This window comes from Salminus brasiliensis, chromosome 1 (genome assembly GCF_030463535.1).
Source record: "Salminus brasiliensis chromosome 1, fSalBra1.hap2, whole genome shotgun sequence".
Lineage (NCBI taxonomy): Eukaryota > Metazoa > Chordata > Actinopteri > Characiformes > Bryconidae > Salminus > Salminus brasiliensis.
This window is the reverse complement of record NC_132878.1, coordinates 10,936,013-10,959,644: the sequence shown is the minus strand read 5'-3', so window position 1 is coordinate 10,959,644 and position 23,632 is coordinate 10,936,013. Positions and strand designations below refer to the sequence as shown.

At 40.5% G+C, this 23,632-nt stretch overlaps 1 protein-coding gene across 4 annotated transcripts in view; it reads right to left on the bottom strand.

Annotated features, from left to right (window-relative positions):
- cita (citron rho-interacting serine/threonine kinase a) overlaps window positions 1-23,632 on the bottom strand; it is a 115,272-nt gene that overhangs the window by 43,539 nt on the left and 48,101 nt on the right. For all 4 annotated transcript variants that reach the window (XM_072664482.1, XM_072664257.1, XM_072664404.1 and 1 more), the window contains 7 exons: window positions 11,425-11,595; window positions 9,363-9,416; window positions 6,862-6,915; window positions 4,677-4,817; window positions 2,879-3,004; window positions 2,180-2,275; window positions 600-716 (listed from right to left, as the gene is read on the bottom strand). In XM_072664482.1, coding sequence (XP_072520583.1) covers window positions 600-716; window positions 2,180-2,275; window positions 2,879-3,004; window positions 4,677-4,817; window positions 6,862-6,915; window positions 9,363-9,416; window positions 11,425-11,595 — 759 coding nt within the window. The remainder of the gene's footprint in view (window positions 1-599; window positions 717-2,179; window positions 2,276-2,878; window positions 3,005-4,676; window positions 4,818-6,861; window positions 6,916-9,362; window positions 9,417-11,424; window positions 11,596-23,632) is intronic.

Sequence of the window (23,632 nt, the reverse complement as noted above, 5' to 3'; positions counted from 1 at the left end):
TCACAGCTCTTTAACCCAAATCTTTTAGTTTTAAAACATTCACGTTAAAAAAAAAGCTAATGTGCTCAACTTTGTTGGGTAATAATTGCTACTGTAAATGTATTTCACTACCATAACCATTAGATCTTGTCACATCATCTACGAATAACACAAATAGGCTTGTAAGTCAGCACATTCAGCTCAGGCTCAGCAGGTTAACAAGATCATAGGCTAAAGCCTGAGCTTGATAAAGCACCTGATTAGAACTGGACTCACATTAGGAATTAAAGCCCTCAAAGCCTGACTCAAATCTGTTTCCACAGCACAAACTAGACTAGTGTGCTCTCTGAAAACAAACAGTACTAAGCCCGCCAACATGCCAGCAAATCTGCGCAGGCACAAACACACGCACACTCATACAAAAGCCAGATGGGAGCCCAGAAGATGTGGGCATAGTTATTCCAACGCAAACTATTTCTAGTTTCAGAAACCGGCAAAGCAAAAGCATGCACTTCCGGAAAGGACGGGAGAGTAAATATAGAAAGAGTGGAAGATGCAAGTGGGCTGCTGACGGAGTGGAGCTACGTGGAGAAGAGGAGGAGGTGAGAGGAGATTCTTACAGCTTTCTGTTCGCTGAGGAGTTTGCCCTTCTCGCGCACCTCCTCTTCATGCTGGGCTCGCTTGGCCTCTAGAACGTCTTTATCAGCCAAGTCTGCTTTCATCTGTGCCTCCAGTATCTAAACACATACACACATACAAGCATGTAGACAGTAACCAGTCAGATATACAGCACATACATGTATATACATACATCAGTAGAGTCACTAGAAGGTGTCATATTTTTACCTGACAGTATATTGGCTGCATTTCTCTATATCGCTGCTGTTCAATGAAAAGCATGTATCTCTATTTCTTTGAACCTGTAGCTGCTCTGTACACTGTGTACTAAATAATTCTGATGAATGGACCAATAAAAATGCCCCAAAACGTCTTGGAATAAACATTTTTGTCGTATTCTGTAAAGGCAGGAGACACGTTTTTTTCATTGGACAGTAATGATATACTGTACAGCTGCTGTCTACAAAACATACAAAACAGTGCGGGGCAATGCTGATGAAATTCAGCATCACTGTGTTTTCCAAACGCATCACCGTTCTGCAGTATCAGATAATATTTATGCAGTCAAAACATAAAGCACACTACCAATCAAAAGCTTGGCTTTACAGTAATCACTTGCATAATGTGGGTTAAAATATTAAATATTAATTATTTTATGTTTTATTCAATATATTAACAACTGTGTTACATAATTGTGACCTTGTTATTCAAATCATCCTCCTTTGAAATATAATTTATTCTAAATTACACAACACAACTATATTAAGTCTTACCCATTATTTAAAACCTATTTAAAAAGCATAATAGAATAATTTTTCGTATTAGTCTGCCTTCAAACTACTTTTCACATTATTAAAAAACACAAATTTCAAACTTTTGAACAGTAGTGTACACTGTCAATTAAAAAAAGGCACAGGTTAGGTACTTAATCACCAAATTGTAAGCGCTGTAATTGTCTTGTGAAAGGTACAACAGGTTCTTAACATTTAATCGTGTATACAATTAAATGTGAAGAATACGATATATACATTCTGTATGTGTGCATGTGTGTGTATGTGTGTATTCCCCTGAGAATATATGTAGAGATACAAATACAAACACACACACACAAAAAAACAAAGAAAGTAAATTATTCAAATGAGTCACAATTATTCAACCTCTGCTAAACAACTACTGCTGGTCTGCTTCACCTGCAGTTGGGTTAAAGCATGACTGTCCCACTGGGAACTCAACCATCCTTAATTTGCTTCAGCTGGACTGTGTTTTTATAGTGTTCAAGGTGTGCTGGAACCATGGTGAAGACTAAGGAGCTGTCACAAAGGCTGAAAGTGAAGATCATTTCATTGCGCTAAAAGAGCATTTCATTTAAATGGGTTTATATCTAAGATATCCTTCAATATTTCTAGAGACACCACTGGGAGCACAGAAGTTCAAAACACATGACACAGCAGCAAACATGCCTGGCAGTGAGAGAAAGTGCTTGATTTCAGGAAACCTTTTCATCAGAACAACGAAGAAAAAAACACCAGTTCCAGTAGAGTGTACAGAAGGCAACGCTTCATACTTGAGAACACCACCTTACCTTGATCTTGTCCTCATATAGTCTTTCCTTCTGAACTAGGTGGGCCTCCATCCTCTGGGCTGTGGCCTGGGTCTCCCTCAGGTTCTCCTCCAGCTCCTACAGACAAGAATACACACCATGTATGGTCAGAATAGCACTTTCAAGCAGGCAGGTAGCGCACAGAAAATTGCTGGACAAGTCGGCCACCTGAAAGAAAAGTAAGAAAGGTGATTTAAAAAAACAAAGGAACTGAAAACATGCTTTAAAGAGGTGTGCTTGAGTCGCCGAATGGTACCGGAGGCCGTTCATGCTGTACAGAGAGCGCGTCTGGTCCCCAGTGAGACGAAACTGTGTGTGTATGTATGGCAGCAGACAGGACATCCCGTTAGAGAGGGATGAGTTGGTGAGGGGGTATGAAAGTATGTGCTCTTTTCCCAAGAGGTAATCTGCCGAGGGAGAGGGGAGACAGAGGGAGCGGCAGTTAAGAGATTAATGCAGAAGAGAAGGGGGAAGGGGGATTATGATGGGGTGAAAAAAGGAGGAAATGATTTAGGCTTGGAAAATGGGAGCTAAGAGGATGGAAACAGTTAAAGAAGGGGGATAATGGTAGGGGGTATAACGGGAGAAACTGGAAAGAACAGAAAGGAGAGAGAAAAGAGGGGATATATAGAAAGGAAAGAGAAAAAAAGAGAGGAAGAGATGAGGAGAATGTGGGCTTACCAGGATCTTCTCGGCCATCTGCTGGATCTGCTGGGATTTGGTCTGAATGTCATCTTTCAGTTTGTTCTCCCGGCGCTCGACCATCTCTAGCCTTTTCACCTGATTCTCCAGAGTCTTCCTGCCCTCCTACACACACACACACACACACACACACACACACTCTTTAACGTTATTTAATAGTATATCTACACAGACAGCACAACGCAATATTGTAATACCAGGCCATCGGTCTACAGCAGTGCTGTATACAGTACTGCGTAATGTTTAAGCCACCTGAGAAAATGATAAAGAAAATTATGTTTATCTAGTAAATATTCATTGTTTTCAGCAATAAAGCTAATATTACAATACATACCCATTATATAAATACAAATACAAAAAGTAGTTATGTCATGGCTTGTTCAGCCATTTCCAAAGCTCTCCTGAACTAACCCTATTTACCATCCAATTCATAGCTTGTCTAGTCAGTCCTCCATTGAGTTTAATCAGGTGCTGCTGGTAGACTGGAACAAGTCTATGTGATGTTTGGAGGCATCAAGGAGAAATATGGAACCAAAGCTTGGTACTCCTAACCAGAATTTATGCTTCTTAGTATTGATTCTAATGTTATATAGTTTTTTGACAAGCATAAACATGCTTGTTGTCCACATAATTGTTTAAAACCAAAAAAGTCTGTTTAGTACCGTATATACATATATATTGTTGCTGTCACGCAAAAACCTTGTGTTATCGAAACGGCAACTTTTTAACCTTCTTATTTTTACACAATATAAAGAACAACTGGCAAACAATAGTGACAAACAATCCACACAGGTTCGGAAAATATTTTAAAAATCGACTTAAAAAACTTAAATTCTATAAATATCAGTTTGTTCTAAAAGTACAAAAACTTGCTAATAACTATACTGTGTAGCCATCAGTTACAGTGTAGGTACACCTACCTAGTGCTTACACACATAGGGCTTTTTATTAGGTATGCCTACCATATGGGTGCACCTTAGAGTTTTACGGTTACTGACTGCAGTTCATTGACTGCTGCACAGTCTCACCCATCAGTAGGAGGAAACTACCATAACACCTGATCATGCATTGTTTGTGTGGTTGTGCATTCCCATAACAGTGGTGAAACCAAGTAAATCGGGTGCATCTAAGGCAGGGAAATAACCAAACTGTGCTGGATAGCCCTGTGTTGACACTGCTGCCCTGGCCTTTCTTCAGTGAATGGTCTGTTTCTGGCCACAGGGCTGCTGCTGGCAGGATGTTTTTGGCTGGCAAAGTATTCCCTACTCAGCAGGGACAACGAAGTGTTCAAAAACAAACAAACAAATAAATAAACAAAACAGCAACACTGCTGCACCTGATACACTCAGACCAGTGCAACACGCTACATGCTAATAGGATCTGATCAGTGGTGGTTGTATGGTGGTACTTTTCCATTGATGAACAGGGGCTTAGAAAATATGCAGAAACTTGCAGTGAAGACAGGATATTGGATAGTCACCACCACACCTCATCCCAAACTAATTGGATGGAGCCCGATCATTCCACAGAACACAGTTCCGCTGCTCCACAACTCTTTATATCCCTCTAACTTATTGGAATGGTACCAAAAGGTTCATATTTATCTGCTCCTATTCTATTGGCAATACTTCTCTACACGAACGTGACAAGCTGTGTGTGTATGTATTTGCATATCTGTGTCAGCAATGGGTGTAGCTGAATGCATTCATTAGAAGAGCATTTGGACATATAGTGGATACTGGTGTTGATGCTGTATGTGATTGGAGCTGTGTCTTGCCTCAGTCTCGCGCAGGCGTCTGCGCAAGGTATCGCTTGGGTCAGATTTGCTACGCAGCCGCTCCAGATCACGCTCCAGTCGCTCTTTGGCCTGACGGATGTTCTGCAGCAGCTCTGTGGCCTCTGTGCTGGCCTTCACTGCCTGCCCAGGGAACAAAGACAATGTTTCATAGTGAGAAATGGAGAAAATCATGGAAAAGCAAACTAGTATGAGTAATGATGATACACACGGCATGCTAAGAGAAAATAGAAAGACAAGTAGGGCCCATCACCTAGAGACATCACCTGGTAGGTAAACATATGCCGGTATTAAGGTTCCACAAGATTATCAGCATCATCAGAAGAAATCTCACTAACAAAGCAGATGCCGTCTCTTTCAATATTGTAATGTTAGTTTAACGAATGAAGACATGTTTGATTTCTTACATGTTCTTCATTAGTTTACAATGGAAGATGCTAGGCTAATAATGCTGACAGATACTGGACTTAGACTGTCACCAATCTTATTTCTGTAAAAACACACTAACGTCTTAATTTATTTGCTTTAAAAATCTATGTGAAAAATCTATGTCTAAGCCTTTGCTGATCAACTGAAGCTGGGTGAAGTTGCAAACTTCAAGCAAACTTTTGCTTTAATGTTAAGCTTAGTGGCTTGTTTTAGATTTATATTATTTAAAGAACCCATATCAAAGAAAACTGAGCTTTCCATCTCCTTGATGTAGTGTGCAAATACTGCTAAAGGCTCAAAACACAACACTCACTCACTCCCTCGTCCTTACAGTCCAAATGCGAAAACAAAAACAGATAACAGAAAACCATTGTTTCTGCAATGTAATGGAAACCAGCACACTTAAATACATCATACTCAGCCCACAGAAGCTTAGCTATGCCCACTCGTACTTACAAGGAGTAGTTTCAGCCAGGATTGGGTTTTTAATGAGGCACAATTTAGAGCTGCCTATCAGAGCATTGGTCGCTTACATACACTATACACACACAAAAGTACTGGGACACCACCTCTGTTTGTTGGACTAATCATGTCTACTGACCAGGGAAGACTTTCTACTAGATTTTAGAGCATTGCTATGAGGATTTGTCAGGAGCGTTAGTGAGGTCAGGTTGCTGGATGATCACCACCCCACTTCATCCCTAACTCCCTAACTTCTCCTCAAAAGTAATGGATAGAGTACATCATTCCAAAAAAACACTGTTCCTCTGCTTCACAGCTCAATGCTGGGGGTCTCTATACCCCATATTGCCCATGCCTGGTCAAAAGCTTCATGTTGAATAGCTCCAGAGAGTCATATTAGTCTTATTATCCTTGTACTTCTCTACAGGGACTAGAAAAGCTGCAAATGTGCTTTCGTACATCTGCGTGAGCAATTGGTGCAACTTAGAACGGCTGTCCACAAGTATTTGGACCAACCAGCATGCACTCTGCCAAAAATGTGTTTCTGAATTTGTACCATTGCCCATTTGTATTCACACAAAGCTAGTACAGCCAAGTACAAATAGATTTCACCATAGGGATCAGTTGGCTCAACAAAGGTGAATGTTTATCTGCTCCAGAGAGTCCTACTCTATTGAAAATATTTCTCTACAGGGACTAGACAAGCAGTGTGCACGCAGTTGCACCTGTGTCAGCAATGGGTGCAATTTCAAATAGCTGCTTTCTAAGCACTTATTAGAAGGGGTGTCCACAAACATTTGGAAATACTGTTTATCAGACACGTACAAAAACAGCCTCTTTAGTTCTAAGGGATCAAAGTTGCGCAAAAATGAGTTATGACAGTTAATTTTTTTAGATAAAATACACAAATGTCAAACGTGAACCGTACAAAAAAGTGAAGTATAAGAAAAAATTTAGGATATGGCCCCTTTAAGTTCAGGAAATTAGATTTAAGAAATAATATATAGTCATATTTAACAACTGACAATCACATCAACCATTAGCAGCATAAGCACTGACTAATTAAAACACTAGTAGTTTTGATCATATAAAACTGAGCAGTATTACCATTTACAATTTTTTAAATTCTACAAACTACTATCAGTGACCTTCATATCAGGCCTTAAAACCACACACTCACTCTGTGCCACTCTCATTACAAAGGAATAAAAGGCCTTGTCTACTTTTATCTGAGACTCAATCAAGCCGATCAACTCTAAAGACTGAAGAACACTACCTTAGACAGCTTATCCTGTAGCTCCTGGATCTTCAGCTGCTGCTCCGCGTTGGTCTGAAAGATCAGTCAAGGACGTTAGTGCTCATCATCTCACGGGCACACACAGACTGAAACCTGCACTGAAGGGCACTGCAGACGGCACACACTCTGGGCTGTTGTTGTTTACTACACGAGGCAGTGAGTAAATAAAAACGCTGAAGCATGCACAGACGCTGCTCAGGGAGCAGGGTAATGGTGGCAGATCTGTGGGAGACAGTTGTTGGTTTAATCCCTTAAGCTGCAGGATTGTTATGTTATTCAGTAACTAAGGGAGTTATGGCTTCAATACAATATCCAAAAATGCCACAAATGAATGAATGTTATAAACAGCATATCCAAATATATATCTGCTACATCCCCTGCTCCCTTCCAAGCATCTCTCATTTGTCATCTTTCATGAAAAGCACGGTCAGTGACCATTCTGAGGCAACCGAGTGCTTTCTATCAGAGTAAAGGAAGGCAGAGTGGGGGGTGCAGCTCTGTATACTATGCTCACATTCATAAATTGTAGGGTTAGGGTTCAGATTTTGGTGCCTTTTATCACTAAATATTGAACCAAATCTCAACTGGATTTGGCTAAGTTAGATTAAGTTAGTTTAAACAATCGAAAAGAACATTCCCAATGTAAAGTACGTCAATGCATGCAGGCTCTTCATGACTCTGAGCACTGTTCAGCTCCTCCGAGCGCCACAGCATGCCACGCAGCATTTTGTCAGTACTACATTAAATTAAATTCAATTAAATTAAAGCTATATCAATACCACAGAAAGTCACAGTAGATCACAGATGAGTTTTGATTAAATTTACACAGAGAAAGACAGGCAACCAATCTTTTGGTAAACAAATGCATGCTAAGGCCAGGTTACCTCAGGTTACTATCCTAGCCCTGTACAGTTCATATCAGTTTGTAAAGAGGTGGTAAACTATTGCATTCATGCAGGTAATATATAAAAATGAACATTGAACCTGGCGTTTATCGGCTCTCGCTGCCATATGCCTTATATTCTATATAAGGACTTAACTTGTACTATTGATGTCCATGGCCAACTAATTGTTGGGAGTGCGGGCCTTCAAATCCTAGAGGAAACACTGAATCTAGACCTCAGAACTAGAAATGGTGTCAAACGAGACTGGAACACAGCATAAAGCAGGGTAAAATATAGCATGATTGTTTTATATGTAGTTAAGCATGTTCAAGTAAAGCATGCTTTTGGTCATATTCTTGTATTCCCATAGCAAAGCGATCCTTAAACTCTCACAGTAATCTGAACTATTTTACTTGTAATTCCTTGTTTTTGTATCATTTCTTTTGTTACTATACTATAGCATGCAAATAAAGCATGTATATAACTCACAGCCGCCACACTGGGAGGTTAGTTTTAGCACAGTGTTACAGCTAAGCCTCCCAGAGTAAACAATGACAGAAGTCTATTGTACCCCGTATAAATTCAGATTCAGATTTTATCTACATTTCTTCAGAAATGTAACACTGAAATGTAAACTAAATGTACTTTCATAGTGCTGCTATTAGCTCCACTTAAGGCAATCTAAAACAAAGGTGCCACATTCATCGCATTGTACTGCTGTGCAAAGGCTGAAGTGAAGTGCTTAAAAAGAGTGCAACTGAAGTGCTGGCTCACATACAGCAATGTAATTAATACGTAATGTGTACTAGTAGTAATAATAATAATAATAATAATAATAATAATAATAATCTTAAAGGCCATTAGGATAGCAATAAATAAAAACTGAACAAGTAAAATTGTATAACTTTGTAAAAAAATGAAAAAAAAAAAAATTAATAAAAAAAAGTATATCACGTCAGTGTGTGCTCTAGCTTTTCTATAAAAGAAAAGCACTTGTACCTAACCCCCTTCACTATGGACTGCATGGTAATAACCAACTATCATCACATTTGAGTAGCAGCTTCATGCAGAGTCCGGTCATTAACATGAAACACCAACTTGAACTGGAAGTGATCTCATTGTATGAAAAAAAGCTGAGTGTTAGAGCAGCAGGTGATGAGTGAGCACTCTAGGGTTTGACGCCTACACACACTCATTCCCTTTCTCTCGTTCACACATACACACTCACACAGGTTCTCCGTTTTAGCTTGAGCGGAAGGCCTCTGATATGTTTGCTTTGTGGGAAACGGCTGAAGCCTATAAAAGTGTATTTATGAGCAGTGAAGCTGAGTGAAGGCACTTGAGAGCCGGATTGTGTTAGGAGGCGTGAGGAGGCTACTCTAGACTCAGGGACGCTCAAATATTAATGTAGGTCAGGTTTGCGGGAGAAGCACAGACGCAGGCTGGTCTCAGCCGTATCAATTAAGGCCTATTAGGGTGAAACCCCACCCATGGTGGTTCTCCAGAGGAGGAGTGATGTTTCAGGTGCAGAAGAGTGACTATAGTGAAACTGGAGTCAGGACGAGGGTTTATGTGGAGGGCAGTGGAAGCCCTTACCTTCTCCAGCTTGGTGAGCAGCTCCTCTGCCTCAGACTTGCCTTGTTCTTTTGCCTGTGGAGACAGACAAAAATACATACACACACACACACACACACACACACACACAAACACACACACACACACACACACACACACACACACACACACACACACACACACACACACACAAAAGCAGTGTTTAGCTTAGATATCACATGTAAAGGAGGCTTTACACGTCTGTCTTTCTCAAAGGCCCAGCAGGACAAGCCAGCAGGACTTCACTTTCTTACTACAGAAGGAAAAGCATGTAAGCAAAATAGCAATAGAATGGCACCTCTGTCATTGCCACTCCAGGCTGGGATGCTGCTACTGTACAAATGCAACTTTGGTGGAGCTGCGTGTAACCTACCTGCATAACTAGTTATATGTGTGTAAAATCCTGTAATAACCATCTACTGCCTCAGTCTACATGCTTTTTCCCCCCACTTTCAGTGACAGTTCTGCATCTCACAGGTTGTCAACAAAGGCATGTGCACTTCACAGCCGCTGGCTGGGGAGCTTTGTATTTGTATTTACAGCATTGGAGAAAAGGTGAATTTTATAAGAAAACAAATATTAATTCTCACATTTTACTGCTTTACATTTTATTAAACAAAATATTAAATATTACAAACAAAATATTATTATTATTATTATTATTACTATTATTAATAATAATAATATTGACATAATACAACTCCTTTATACAATATTGTGAATTATATTGTCACATTAAAGCTCAAGCATAACACTTAATGGATAATTATTGCTCATGAGGGCAAGACTCCTCAAATGTATTTAGACAACCAGCCTCGCAGCCTCAATTTCTAATAGTCACTCAGCAGGTAAGCTCTGCTTGAATCTGCCCAGTGCTCCCTAATAAACTCTATAATAATATCTATAATAACAATTTAAATGGTTCTTTGAAAACCATTTCAATTGAGTCCCTCTTGCATTCTCATACTCGTCCACTCCCTCACCCATTCATCGACCCCCTCGCTGATCTATTTACTCACACACTTGTTCATTTCCGCACTCCCTTCATTCACTTACTCACTGATTTATTCATTCACTCATTCATGTACTCAGCCCTTTACTCTCGCTCTCATTTACCCACACATTTCCTTGCTTCCTCATTCATTACTTTACTCAAGCATTCATGTCCACATTTCATATTCTCATTCAGATATTTCCAAACACATTCTTGACTCTTCACTTCTAACTGGTAACCACTTAACTGTTAACTCACCCCTATCCCCTATTTAGGGCACAACTTTGGTCATGAAAGTCTACTTTCTACACACGCAAACAAAGCAGTGTCTACAGAAGGCTGTGCATAGTGTATCATGTAGTGTTTCTCAACCCTGGTCCTGGAGGCACCCTGCCCTGCGCTTTTCCTGTTTACAGCACTCATGATTTAACTAGTCAGCTCATTAACAAGTCCTTTCAGAGTTACGGGGGGGGGTGTTAAAGCAGGGACTCCACTACAACATGCAGGGCAGTGTGTCTGCAGGCCCTGGATTGAGAAAAACTGGTGTACGCTATGGCTAAAGCACAAATAGTTCTACATGTTGGGTATAGTCGCTTAACAACACCTACATAGTGCACCACCTAGGGGGGTGGAGCCATGTCTCATTCCAACATCAACTTTAGCTAGCAAAGCCCTCACATGAACCAACAACCCTGTTATCGATAGCCCGGCGCTCTAACCACTGAGCCACCACGGCCCCTATGATCTGTTATCTATTTTAATTATTTATACATAGATTTGTAGCATTTTTGTGTTCAACTCTGTTCTTCAGGCCATTTGTATTCTTGCTTTATTGAAATGCGAATCACTTTGAAATGGCGCTGTGTTTGAAACCTGCTATGCAAATGAGCTTGCCTTACCTAATCACAGATTAATTCACTCATCGTTTATTCTTTTCATTAGTCACTTGTTTATTATTTTGCTTTCTCTCTCTCTCTCTCTCTCACACACACACACACACACACACACACACACACACACACACACACACACACACACACACACACACACCTTCTGGATCCTGTGCTGATAGTCTGCAGCTTTCCTTTTGAGCTCCTCGCTGGTCTGACGGGAATCTCGGAGCTCGGCCTCGTACAGGTCGCTGCGGCGACGGGCAGCCGACAGGTCCTCCTCCAACTGCCTGATGGTCACCTGCATCTCCTCCAGTTGAGCATGGTACTCCTGAAGACAGCAAGAGAGGGACACTTTCAGTACCCCTTAAAAACAATCAACTCATGCAACTGATGAAAAGGCGTATGTGAGCGATCACTGCCGCAAATTTAATTGAATCCAAAGTCTATTCAAGTTCAAATTAATATTCGCATGGTATAAGAAGGGCGTCCTCCCATTAAGGGATGGAAGACGTAGAAGTCTCAGCATAATCACAAAAGCCTCTTAATCTTAACTGATGTCCTACTGCACTTCTTCTTGTGAGCACCTCCCCGTAAAGAGACTTGGGAGAGAAAGGTAGTAGTCAAAGAAGAGGGTATGACGAGCTCGAGGAGGTCAGAATTAATCGTTCCACTTCTTGAGCAATAATGGAGGAGCATCTGATGATGTGAAATTGCCTGCTGATAGGGACCAGGCAGGTTAATGAGAGTAGGAGTGCATCTCAGCGTACAGCAGCGGGGACTAATCAAGGATTCATTTTTGGGGGTTACAAGACCTTATGGGTGCATTTGTGATTTAAGTAAATTTATCGTATGGGGTCAAACTCTGTGGACTTGAGTTGTTTCATGTTTCTCAGGAGCACATAGACACGCTATTATTTATCCACAAGATTATTATTAAGAAATCAGAACATTACCACCCACACATGCATTTAATTCAATAGACTACACCGGCCAAGGGTTGGGCGGCATCAGCTTTTGTTTTTTTTGTTTTTTTTCCATACTAGGGGGACAACATCTGCAAATGTTAAACTGCTGTGAATCATGAAAGAGAAGCTGGTTAGCCTTAGCTAACTCAGCAGGATAACAAAACCGCTCACCACACAAGAAATTCAAGTCTGGCCGACAGAAACCCCACTTACACACGGTTAGACAGTAATGACTCGTGTCTGAGAGAGCAAAGTCGTGTGACTGGTGTTGAGTGCAAGAGATAAAGGAGACCCGTGCTGCCGTGTTTGGACTCGTAGCCGGCTTAGATAAGTTAGCTAGCAGGTTAAAGACCACAGCACAGACCGTGTTCCAGCAACAAGTCAAGTGAATTCTCTCAGGAGTGTTTTCAGGCACATTTAGTCTTAACTCAGTCATGCAGGTTTGCTTGCTCTGCCTTTTAATCCAACTCGGCACATTGTTAAACTCACAACTACAGTGGCCTTTTTTCTTCCCCACCTGTTTTCAAAGTGTGACATCACCAATCAGTGAGCTCCCACACTACCCTCACCCTGCAGCCATCCTAAAAGCACAAGAGGAATGAGCTTATTTGTCCATGTAATACAAAGATACAGAACAGAAATTTGACAAATCAGACACGTCGTAATTTTGAAACCCCGTCCTCATTTGGAGATACCATATTTAAACCAGCATGTTTAAATATCACAGTATACGATATTACTGTTATACCACCCAACCCTACACTGGACTGGCGTTACCCCTGAATATTAGCTCCGAACTAGATCTCGAGACAAAGACCAGGACATCTGGATCAATATGCTTCAGACAGATGAATCCTTTCTAGCTTCATGCGTCTCTATAACACGTCATCTGAAAGATGTTTGCATGAAGACATGGTTTACACTAGCTAACCTTTCTTGAGTCGAGCAGATCCGGCGGTTCCACGCCTTGGGTGGGTTTATTTAATGGGCAAAGGTGAAGCCCTTACCTGAAACACCTTTTGTCAATTAGCTCTTGGAGATATCATTACCACAGAGGTTCACTTACTTTTTCTAGCCTGCTCTGTGGATGTTCACTCGACATGTTCAATGAAAAGACCTGAACAGTACAACTGTTTAGTTTAGTGTGTGATTAGTTCAGTTAGAATGGGTTTATGGATAAGGATCAGAACACATTAATAAGATAATGAATAATTAATAATTAATAAGACATCAGTGCAGGTAATCCCAAAGAGTTTAGTTTCTGGACAAACTGTTCAATGACTATATAGAATTTGGTTTTAGTGAGAGCACTGACCATTGACCTAAACGTAATCAAAGTCTCGAGGTTCTACCAGATGAGGCCATGAAGCTAGCCAAGCTACATCATTTCTAAAAGCCAGAACTCTCATCTCACTTTTTCACAGCACTAATTGCATTTACATTTAAATTTAAGATGCAGATGTTTGTGTTGGCTAGGATGCTAAAGATACCTAAGCTTAGATATTACAAAATACAAAAGTCAGTATGGAGACCACAATAGTCGACACTACACTTCACCCAGGTACTTTTGGAAGAGATGGGCCTTCAGTCGGCATTTAAAGACAGCAAGTGACTCTTGTCGTTTGGACACCCAGGGGAAGATCGTTTCGCCACTTCAGTCCCAGGACAGAAATGGGTATACAATTCTATTAATTCTAAGCTACATTAGCCTTGTAGCTCCAGTGCAGAGCATTTCTGCTGTATTCACTGTTGTAATCACTTGAGCAAATGACAGCATGCGGCAATTTACTTTCAAAAGCAACTGCTCAGTGAATAGCGTGGGGAAAGCTTTAAACGGAGTTAGCAGAGGTCACAAGGTGAACCGCAAAATGATGCAGAAGCGACAGGCAGCAGCAGCTCGATTCAGCAGGGTCCGAACCCCTGCAGGGCTGTTCATCTCCATCTCTTCAGCCGGAGCGTCTCGCCGCCCATCATTCATCATTAGGCCTCTATTAAAAATTTAATTACTGAAGTGGCTCAGTGTTCCAGCAAATACGCCACCCAGAAAGCCTCAAAGTGAGAGCAGAGAGCGAGGACGAGAGGAACAAAGCGCGAGTCGCAAAGCTGGAAGTAGTGACAAGTTCTGTCTGAGTTGCAGAGAGAGAGAGAGAGAGAGAGAGAGAGAGAGAGAGAGAGAGAGAGAGAGAGAGAGAGAGAGAGAGAGAGAGAGAGAGAGAGAGAGAGAGAGAGAGAGAGAGAGAGAGAGAGAGAGAGAGAGACAGACTACGGGGAGTGCGAGATGTAACGGCACAGTGTTTTCCTCACGCCTGTCTCCGTCAAAACACTCCTTTTATTAAAGTCAAACTGTTCTGAGTCAACAGTCAGCATGAGGCACGTGGGGATTCAAATGTCAGGACTGATCTGGGAGGTGGCAGAGAAACATTTTTACACAGTTCTGTGTCAGAAAAGTATGAATTTGAGCTCGGCTGACATCACCTGTAAATGTCAGTGGCTTTTGCTTGATTATGGCTTCATTTGAGCATCATGTACACTACTACTTGGCAAAAGTACTAAACATTCATATATATATATATATATACACATATACACATAAAATAGTTTTATTATAATTATATTACACTTACTTTATATATTTTTTATTTACATATACTTTTTCAATCATAATTACTTTATTTAACAGTTTCTTAGAGCACGGGTGACAAACTCATTAGAGGTAGAGTCATTCTACAGAAGGGTGCCATTTCCACAGTGCAATTTTCAAAATATTTAATCAAGAACAAACACTTGAAGTTCACAACCTGAAAAATGTGGAGCATGTTCATCTTCCAAAAATATCCTACCTCAGGCATAAAATCCTTATTAAAATGATCCTTTTTACAAAGAGACACGAGAGCCAAATTCACAATAAAACGTGACAGTGTGGTAAACCGAAAAATTGCTGGAGGGCTTCAAGTTTTTGACCTACCACCAATGCCAATCTGTAAACAATGTAAAAGCATTGCAGAACATGCCTCATTTGGCTTAAGTATATTACATAACAGTTCATATACAAATCATTACAAGAAAAAACCCAAATACATTTAAATAATAAAGGTTTGATTAAAAAAAACATTTATTTGGTAAAACTGTAGATGCATGTCTTATGGTCAATTTTGACATGTGAAAATAGCCACACGTTCTAATGAAGTATTAGTAGTAGTATTTTCTCATATATCATCACTGTTGGTTGACACCTGCATGTATTTGGCATGCCTGATTAGAACGTATTGGCCCACAGATTGTATGTTTGACATCTGTGTCTAAGGCACAAATGAGGCTCCGGTGAATAATGAGACAAGATCATAGTGTTTATATACTGTTTATAATACAGTGACTGCTCTATAGTAGTGCAGACTACTGTATAATTGCTGTAATTAAAAGCAGTGAATGTAATTATTCATTTATAATTACAGTGCTGTGCAAAAGTGTTAACATACGTCTGGCACTATGATGCACCATAATGGATCGTATTCTTTTCTTTTTGCCAATCAGCCCTCCTACTAGGGACAGCTTTCCCATCACGCAATGCTATCAGAGCTGGAAGGGTGAAGCCTAGCATGTGTTTCCTCTAAGACACATGAAGCGCCACCACATCTTTCAGAAGTGCTGCTGAGGCAGCATCTATGATTGTCTTGTTTTGTCACTGGACAGCTGAACATGCTTGAAGGAGAACACTATTCCACAGTGATGTTACCTTAGCTAAAAGACGCCAGCATTGGTTACAATTGCACTGCAATTGCATACTTTCCATGGATGGCTGTGGCTTTACCGACGATCTAATCGCAACCACCCAATGACATGGCCAACATCTCATAGATCTCACAGAAGGGTCAACCATTGGCTCTGCCAGACGTGGTCATGCTGCATGATGGGTTGTCTGTGGCGCATTTTAGAGATGCTATGCAGTGGAAGAAAAGATAAAGTACATGAAAGAGAGAGAGAGAGTGAGAAAGAGTGAGAGCGACGTGGAAAGAGAGAGGAGTGGTGATGGACAGGTTAAGAGCAGGCAGGGGAGGGGCGAGAGAGGGATGCAGATGGAGAGACTGAGAGATAGAGTGATGGAGAGAGAGGATGAGAGGGTGAAAGACTGGAGGAGGGAAGGAGTCTTGCTGATAGATGACACATCAATCACACACTAAACACCTTCCCCACAGAGGACCCCTACAGACACACACTCACCTCACACACTGCCTCTGTCTCTGAATGCGACAGAGTCTATATGTCTGAGGGTGTGAGAGACTGTGTGTGATACAGAGCCAATGCAAGTGAAAGTGAATGTGTGTGTGTGTGTGTGTGTGTGTGTGTGTGTGTGTGTGTGTGTATATATATATATATATATATATACACACACATACACACACACACACACACACACACACACAATATCCAAATGTTTGTGAACACCCCTCCTTGTAATGCATTCAGTCTAGTCCCTATAGAGAAGTACTGCCAATAGAATAGGACTCCCTGAAGCAGATAAACATGAACCTACTGGCACCATGACTAATGCCAGGCATGAGCATTGAGCTGTGGAGCAGTAGAACTGTGTTCTCTGGAATGATGGTGCTCCATCCAATACTTCTGGAATGAGTTGGGGATGATTTGGGGCAATTATACAAAATCTAGTGGAAAGCTTCCCATTTGGTAGAAAATACAAAGATCTGTCACGTAACAGTTCTGTGTGTGTGTGTGTGTGTGTGTGTGTGCGGTGATAAATCTATGTGCTTAGGTGGCAGAAATATAACAGATATGATGAGATAAGGCAAAGAAAAAAAAAAACAAGCCTGAGAGATAAGGGCGAGCGAGCGAGCGAGCGAGAGAGAGAGAGAGAGAGCATTGGACAAAGGCAGGCTTAATGACGGATGGCACAATGATAAATGAGGGAGGAGATGAAGAGCAGGAACAGAAGGGGGGGAGGGGAGAGGAAAGGCTGCCAGCTTGAATATGAGGCCCTAAAGCACAGGCTGGAGTGCAGTGGAACGGCACCTGGTCGACGCGGGACGTACTTAAATGTCACCACGAAACACAACAATACAGTAACTCACCAAGAGCACACAGCCACAACTGCCCCAATCCAGCAGCACTATTGTTCCCCAGGCTTACCTCTGGCATTTTACCTTCTAAATCAAAGCTCCCTGCAGCTCCATCACTCTCAGCACCACCTGCAAATCCCCGCCTGGCCTGCCAGGCCCAGCATACGGTTGACCAGCAGATTTACAGACTCTTAACGCGACTCTGTCTTTAATTAAAGGAGCTACTCCTGAGTAGCTGTTATTGCTACTCCTGAGTGCAAAACTACACTGGATCGTATTGCATCATTTAATCATAGATGAAAGCTCATCTCCTTTTAGAGAAATTTGCCATTTTGAATGGTGAATATGACATGCATATAAGTGTTTTCCACTTTGGAAAGGTGGGGGGGGGGGGTATTTACAGTTATTATAATTTGTTTTGGTCAGAACTAAGGTAGTATTGCCAAAACATAAATTCATTAGGACTCATTAAGTCCCAAGCTTGTCTAAAAGAACCACAGCAACAAACACCCCATCTTAACAGCAAACAACACAAGCTGTCTACACCAGCTATGAGTAGTGGCACACTGTTCCTGACTGACTGTGACAGTGTTTTTTTTTTTTTTAAATCATGGTTTAAATATATATATGTATATATATAATGACTTGATAATAATAACTTTATTATATAAAAAATAATCAAAAATTGAATTTGTCCGTTGCGCTCTGTATGTTTTGTCAGACATGTATAATGAATGAACCAATAGAAATGCTCCAAATAGACGATGTACACAATCATTTCACACTAATTTCACCAAAGCCTCCTAACTGAGTTTCTCCTCCACAAAATGGTAGGAGCAGACGTATGGACATTTGGGTGGATGTTAAATGTAGCAGGTGGTTGAAATTCTCTCTACTTCTACTTTGGATGTGGTACCCCACAATACTCTTCCTTAGACTATGCTACTTTCTGGTGTCTAATATCAGCTAAGTAAAATACAGCCTCACTATCTCGGTCTCTTCAGGTATGCCCTTAGCAACGAAAATGTTGTTGTCAAAGTGTAATGTAATATGCTGTTCATTCTTAATCGCAAAAACAAGCATTTTTCACATTCCTGTTAAAGCATAAACTCATAGATTAGCTTGCAAGTTCTCTTAAATCATTCTGGGATAAAACACAGTGAATACTGGAGGAGTGATTTAAGTATTCCAATGCTGGCACCTAGAATGGTTAACCAAGTATGCCAGTACCAGTACATGTCCCTATTTGTCAGTCTGTGAACTGATTTGTGTTAGATTTCAGTAATGATTCACCAAAAATTCACATAAGTATAATATAATACACATTCAAATACGAAGTCGCAAACCAGTCCAGAAACCCTTCTAATTAAGACTGGAGAATTCACACCAAATAATAAAACTTAATTAAAGCTTAAAGCATGACTGATGTATGCTGAGGCTCACAATTATATAGTAAATCATAAAGTAAATATACCTGCAGCAATATTTCCTGCACAAATGACATCAAATGCTAGAAGCAGCTTTTAAACACTCACTTAAAATTGGCATATTAAAGATAGTTGTAGAGGGACAGACAGAAAGAAAGAAAGACAAACAGATGGAGAGCTGTAGAGAAATGGAAAGACAGATAGACAGACAGACTGATGGGGAGGTGTAGAGGGACAGACAGATAGACAAACAGACAGAGACAGAGTTGTCAATTATTCAATAGACAAACAGACAGATATAGAGTAGTAGATGGATAGATAGACAGATATATGGAGAGCTGTAGATGCAGATAGACAGACAGACAAATAGTTGTAGATGAGTAGATAGACAGATAGACCAAGGGAGTTGAAGACCAAGACCAAGAGACCATTAAGAATCGGCCCAAGACGCATTTAACGCTTTGGCATGACTAGGCCTGTCATTTTAAGAGCATTTTATGCAACTGATATATTGATAATATGATTTAAAAATGCAATTACACATTTTTAAAGAGCAATGACCTTTTTAATTATAAGGAATATTTAGACAATAGAATTGGATCAAGTTTAATAAATAACTGTTCAAATAAATAACTGTAAAAGTTCACATTCTGGCTCATTCACATTAATGGGCTTTCCTTGCTAAGTAAACACTATGGACAATATTGAGGTCAGTACAACTGATTGAGGTCATGTCCATACATGTACGACAATTACCAAGACAGGCCTACGTGCGCCAGCAACGCAAAATACACACCGAAAATTTCACGACTTGAGTGGCAGTATGACAAAAAGCTCTGCACAAAAGGACACCTTACTTACTTGCTTGCTTGCTTTTAAATGCATCAAAAATAAATATTTAATATAAGTTTGATTCATAATTTATTTTTAGGAGACAAGTGTGTCTGCAGACGTGAGAAACAAAGATAGCCATTCATTACTGCAGCAGCACTGGCTTCCATTAAATAAACTGCACTTCTGTTTTATTCAGTGCTTATGCTCCATGTGAAGTGCCTATGCAGGTAACCTTCAAATAATGTATTACTAAAAAACCTGAGGATTTGTCACTGTTCCATTGAGTCATTTCCTAAAGAATCGGGAATCAAGTCGCGAATCAAATTGCTGTGATTCAGTGATTTACACCGCCTACTGCTATTGCAATGGCCATGAGAGCCAGAGGTGAGGAGAACCGCAGGGAATTAAGTGTGTAAGAGTGTGTGTGTGAGTGTGTGTGTGTGAAAGAGAGAGATTGCCTGGTCGGCCTGCCAAACACAGGCCACAACGGTCCCATTAAAAATGCATTACATTTAAAAAGGCTCGAGGGCTGATAAACAGAGGTCTGTAAAACGATGACTGCGGCATTAAGGAGAGTGTGGAAAATATGGCTCTTTTTAAAGGCGTTCTCTATTTTAGAGCCATCACGTCATGAGCATTACAGCAGGAGCGTGACTCGTGCTGGTATGTATGCCTGCACGTGCCTCAAACATGGCTGATTAAAACATGCTCCAGCTTAAAGCTGATCAAATGTACACAATTTTCTCCATAACCCAAACGCAGTCGACAAGGCAATCAAACGAGGCATTTGCTTGAGGCTAATGTAGCTAACAGACACAGCGTAAGCTTATGTTGTACCCATTAGCATCATGCAAACTGCATGCCCATAACACACACTTGCCTGAAACCATGTTAAAAGTGAACACCACTAATGTTTCTAATTTTCTGCATAATTAAGAGGTTAAGATGTAAACAAAGTCATTTAGAGTGGTTTGGTGTCAAAATGACCAAAAACCAGACATCTGAAGAGTTCACTGTTTTGAAGTCATTACATGAAATGGTCATGAATATGCTGTCTCATGCCTGAGATATAGTTTTTCGTAAAATGTATTTTCAAACTGTTTTTGGGGCAGGGATATATGTGGGGTGTTTTAAGGCGCAATAGTGCCAAAAGCATTAATTAAATAAATAAATAAAATGACTGCATTTGTGTTGTAGACATCATGACATCTGGTTGCCATCACCATCACTGTTAAGAGATCCAAGTTTAAGTTTCTCTATAATGCACCAATTTCACACCAATCACCCTGGATAACTTACAAGTATGACCTAGAATGGAAACCTGTAATTACCTTGGTGTAGCTGAATAATGAGATTTTGGTACATGGATATAACATACCCCGAACCTCAAACACTGTTGTGTTTACCTTCAAAAGCAGAACTCACATAAGAAAAACATGGCTGTAAAAAAGGGCAATTTCAAACCCCAAAAACTGCTACATAACAGTGTTAACGCCTCAGAAATGGACACAAACCCAGCCCAGTACAGCCTTTCAAGGCTAAATGCAATGACTACCTCAGGAGAATGCAAAAGCATATCCAATAGGCTAAAAGCTAGTGGTTTCTGACACTGTATGACAACTATTTAAACTGGACATATAAATTCAGGCTATAGGAAAGCTACTATTGCTACTACCACAGAAATACAAATGATTGATTAATAGCCTTGGGATGATAACTGATGTTATTGAATATTTCGCTAATTTAAGCTAACACTCACTGTAAGGCCACATTTAAACACAGCGAGCCTAAAATCAATATGTATGGGAGTGTTGTAGGCTGAAGCAGACTACCATTGATTGTGGGGCAGTGTGGACTGACCGATCAGAGGAGGGACCTTCTTGTGAGATGGTATCGGTATCGCTGTGGCGCTAATGGCATTACTTCATTTTGAATGCTGATAAAAAGCTGATGTGTGGACACGACAGAGTACTCTTAGCCTTTTCAAACCATCAATCATCATTGTAAATGGGTCTCACATGAAACGGCTAATTAGCCATTTAATTGGTAATGGAAACGGGCTTCTGAGGTCCACTGAAGGACACATGAACTAGTTGTTCCATGAGGACTGTGCTGCTGCCTCTACATCTCTTATTTCCAGTGGATGTACTGTAATTTGAGGTCTGTTTACAGTACATTGGTATTATATTTACCTGCAAATAATGTGTGTGCATAGGAGCGCCTGATGTTACAAGGTACACTGAGATGGCGTTTAAGTCAATGGGATGTAAAGTGTCACAGCTCCTATCTAATTCAGTTTTACCGTGGCAACCACAGAAGTAAGTCTTCCTACTGTATTTCCTGTACCACTGTATTGTTGTATTGTGAGTGGTATTTGTGCTTCACCGTCTGCCTAAATAGGGGGGGATAAGTCTGTATAGGTCCGAAAAGGTCCCTGTCGTTTAGGCTTGCAAAAAACACATGATGCTGCTTACCATAGAACACCTAGACAAAGACCAAGACTTCTGGAACAACATACTTTTGACAGATTAACTAAAACACCCAGACCAACTGTGAAGAACAGAGGTAGAAATCATGGGTTGGGGCTGTCTTACTGCAAAAGAACCTTGCAAGATCTCAATCATAGAATCCTCTCTGAATTCTCTCTTGTATCAGAAGGTGCTTGAGGTAAATGAGAGACCATTACTATAAACACTGAAGCAGCGACATCACACAGCTGAAAGAATTCTGCATGGAGAAATAGGAAACTCTACCTCCAAGTCAATGTCAAAGACAGGTAGACGGTTATAGGAAGGATCTAGATGAGATTTTTTTTTTAGCCAAATGATGTTTAAAGAAATTTCTATTAATTTCATTACCTTTATTAAATTGGGTCGAATGATAGACAAATCTTCTGACACTGGACTAATTTTCAGTGTGGCATAAAAAATAGATACACTGCTCTGCAATAGCATATCTGCCCACATCTCACTTTTCTCACACTGAATAACACAGACACATCAGCAAGATCCAACATTAATTAAAAACATTATGCAGCAATTTTGATCATATTGATTGTACATTCACATGTAATAGGAGGGAGAACGGCATCTTTTTCATTGCCACACTGGATATCAGAGTAGCCAGAGTCTCCTATTACTGGTCAGTAGAGCATCAACATGATTTTAAAGCTATTTGTGAAGATAGAACTACTGCATAATACTGCTTTAAGCCACAATCTCTTACCTATTAGTTCGTTCATATAGAATCTCACTGCTAACATTAGTGTTTCCCCCATTTTGGGTCTTCAGAACTGGGCCGCCCCTTCAGAAGTCAAGACAGCCAGAGCAGGTGAGCTATTGGTCAAGGATGCAAATCTACAAGTCTAATTTCACCAAATCTCAAAAAGTGCTCATCGCAGCAAATACTATTGAAATAAACACTTTGATTCACAAAAACTTTGCAGACAGATAATCTAATATGACTGGCTTTATACTAATTTTGAGTGAGATTTAAACGTAGGGCTATGGCTTGTTCCTGTACCGTGTGCGATCCAGAATGAGTTTTGATGTGTGTGTTTGTATAAGAGAGAATCTGAGCTGGTAAGCCTTGGGGTGTGTGCTAAATGGGTGAGCTGAACTATACAGTGGGATGCTATTGCCGAGTTGGGCATTGTTACAAGGTGTGGCGGTTATGATGTGTGCAAGAATCATGTGAATGATGTGATTTATGTGTAAGACCTTGTGTTGTTACACAGAATGTATTTCTATCCAGACAAAAAAACAAAACCACTGCATTGAGATGCCCAACAGAATTTTGCCACCAACCCCAGAGCTTCCTAATCACGTCTAGATGCTGTTTCCGTGGAGATGAAGCTCTCGCACACACAGAAATGAGTCATGCTGTCATTTCCTTTTCTCCCAAACCTCCTCCTCTCCTGTTTTTCTCCTTCTTCACAAAACCAGCTCAAACTCTTCTCCTTTATTCAACACTTCCACTCGTCCAAACTCTGATTCTCCGTTACAGGCTGAGCTGCATTGAAAAAGAGAGTGACGACTTCATTTATCTCCATTAACGCCAAATCAAAG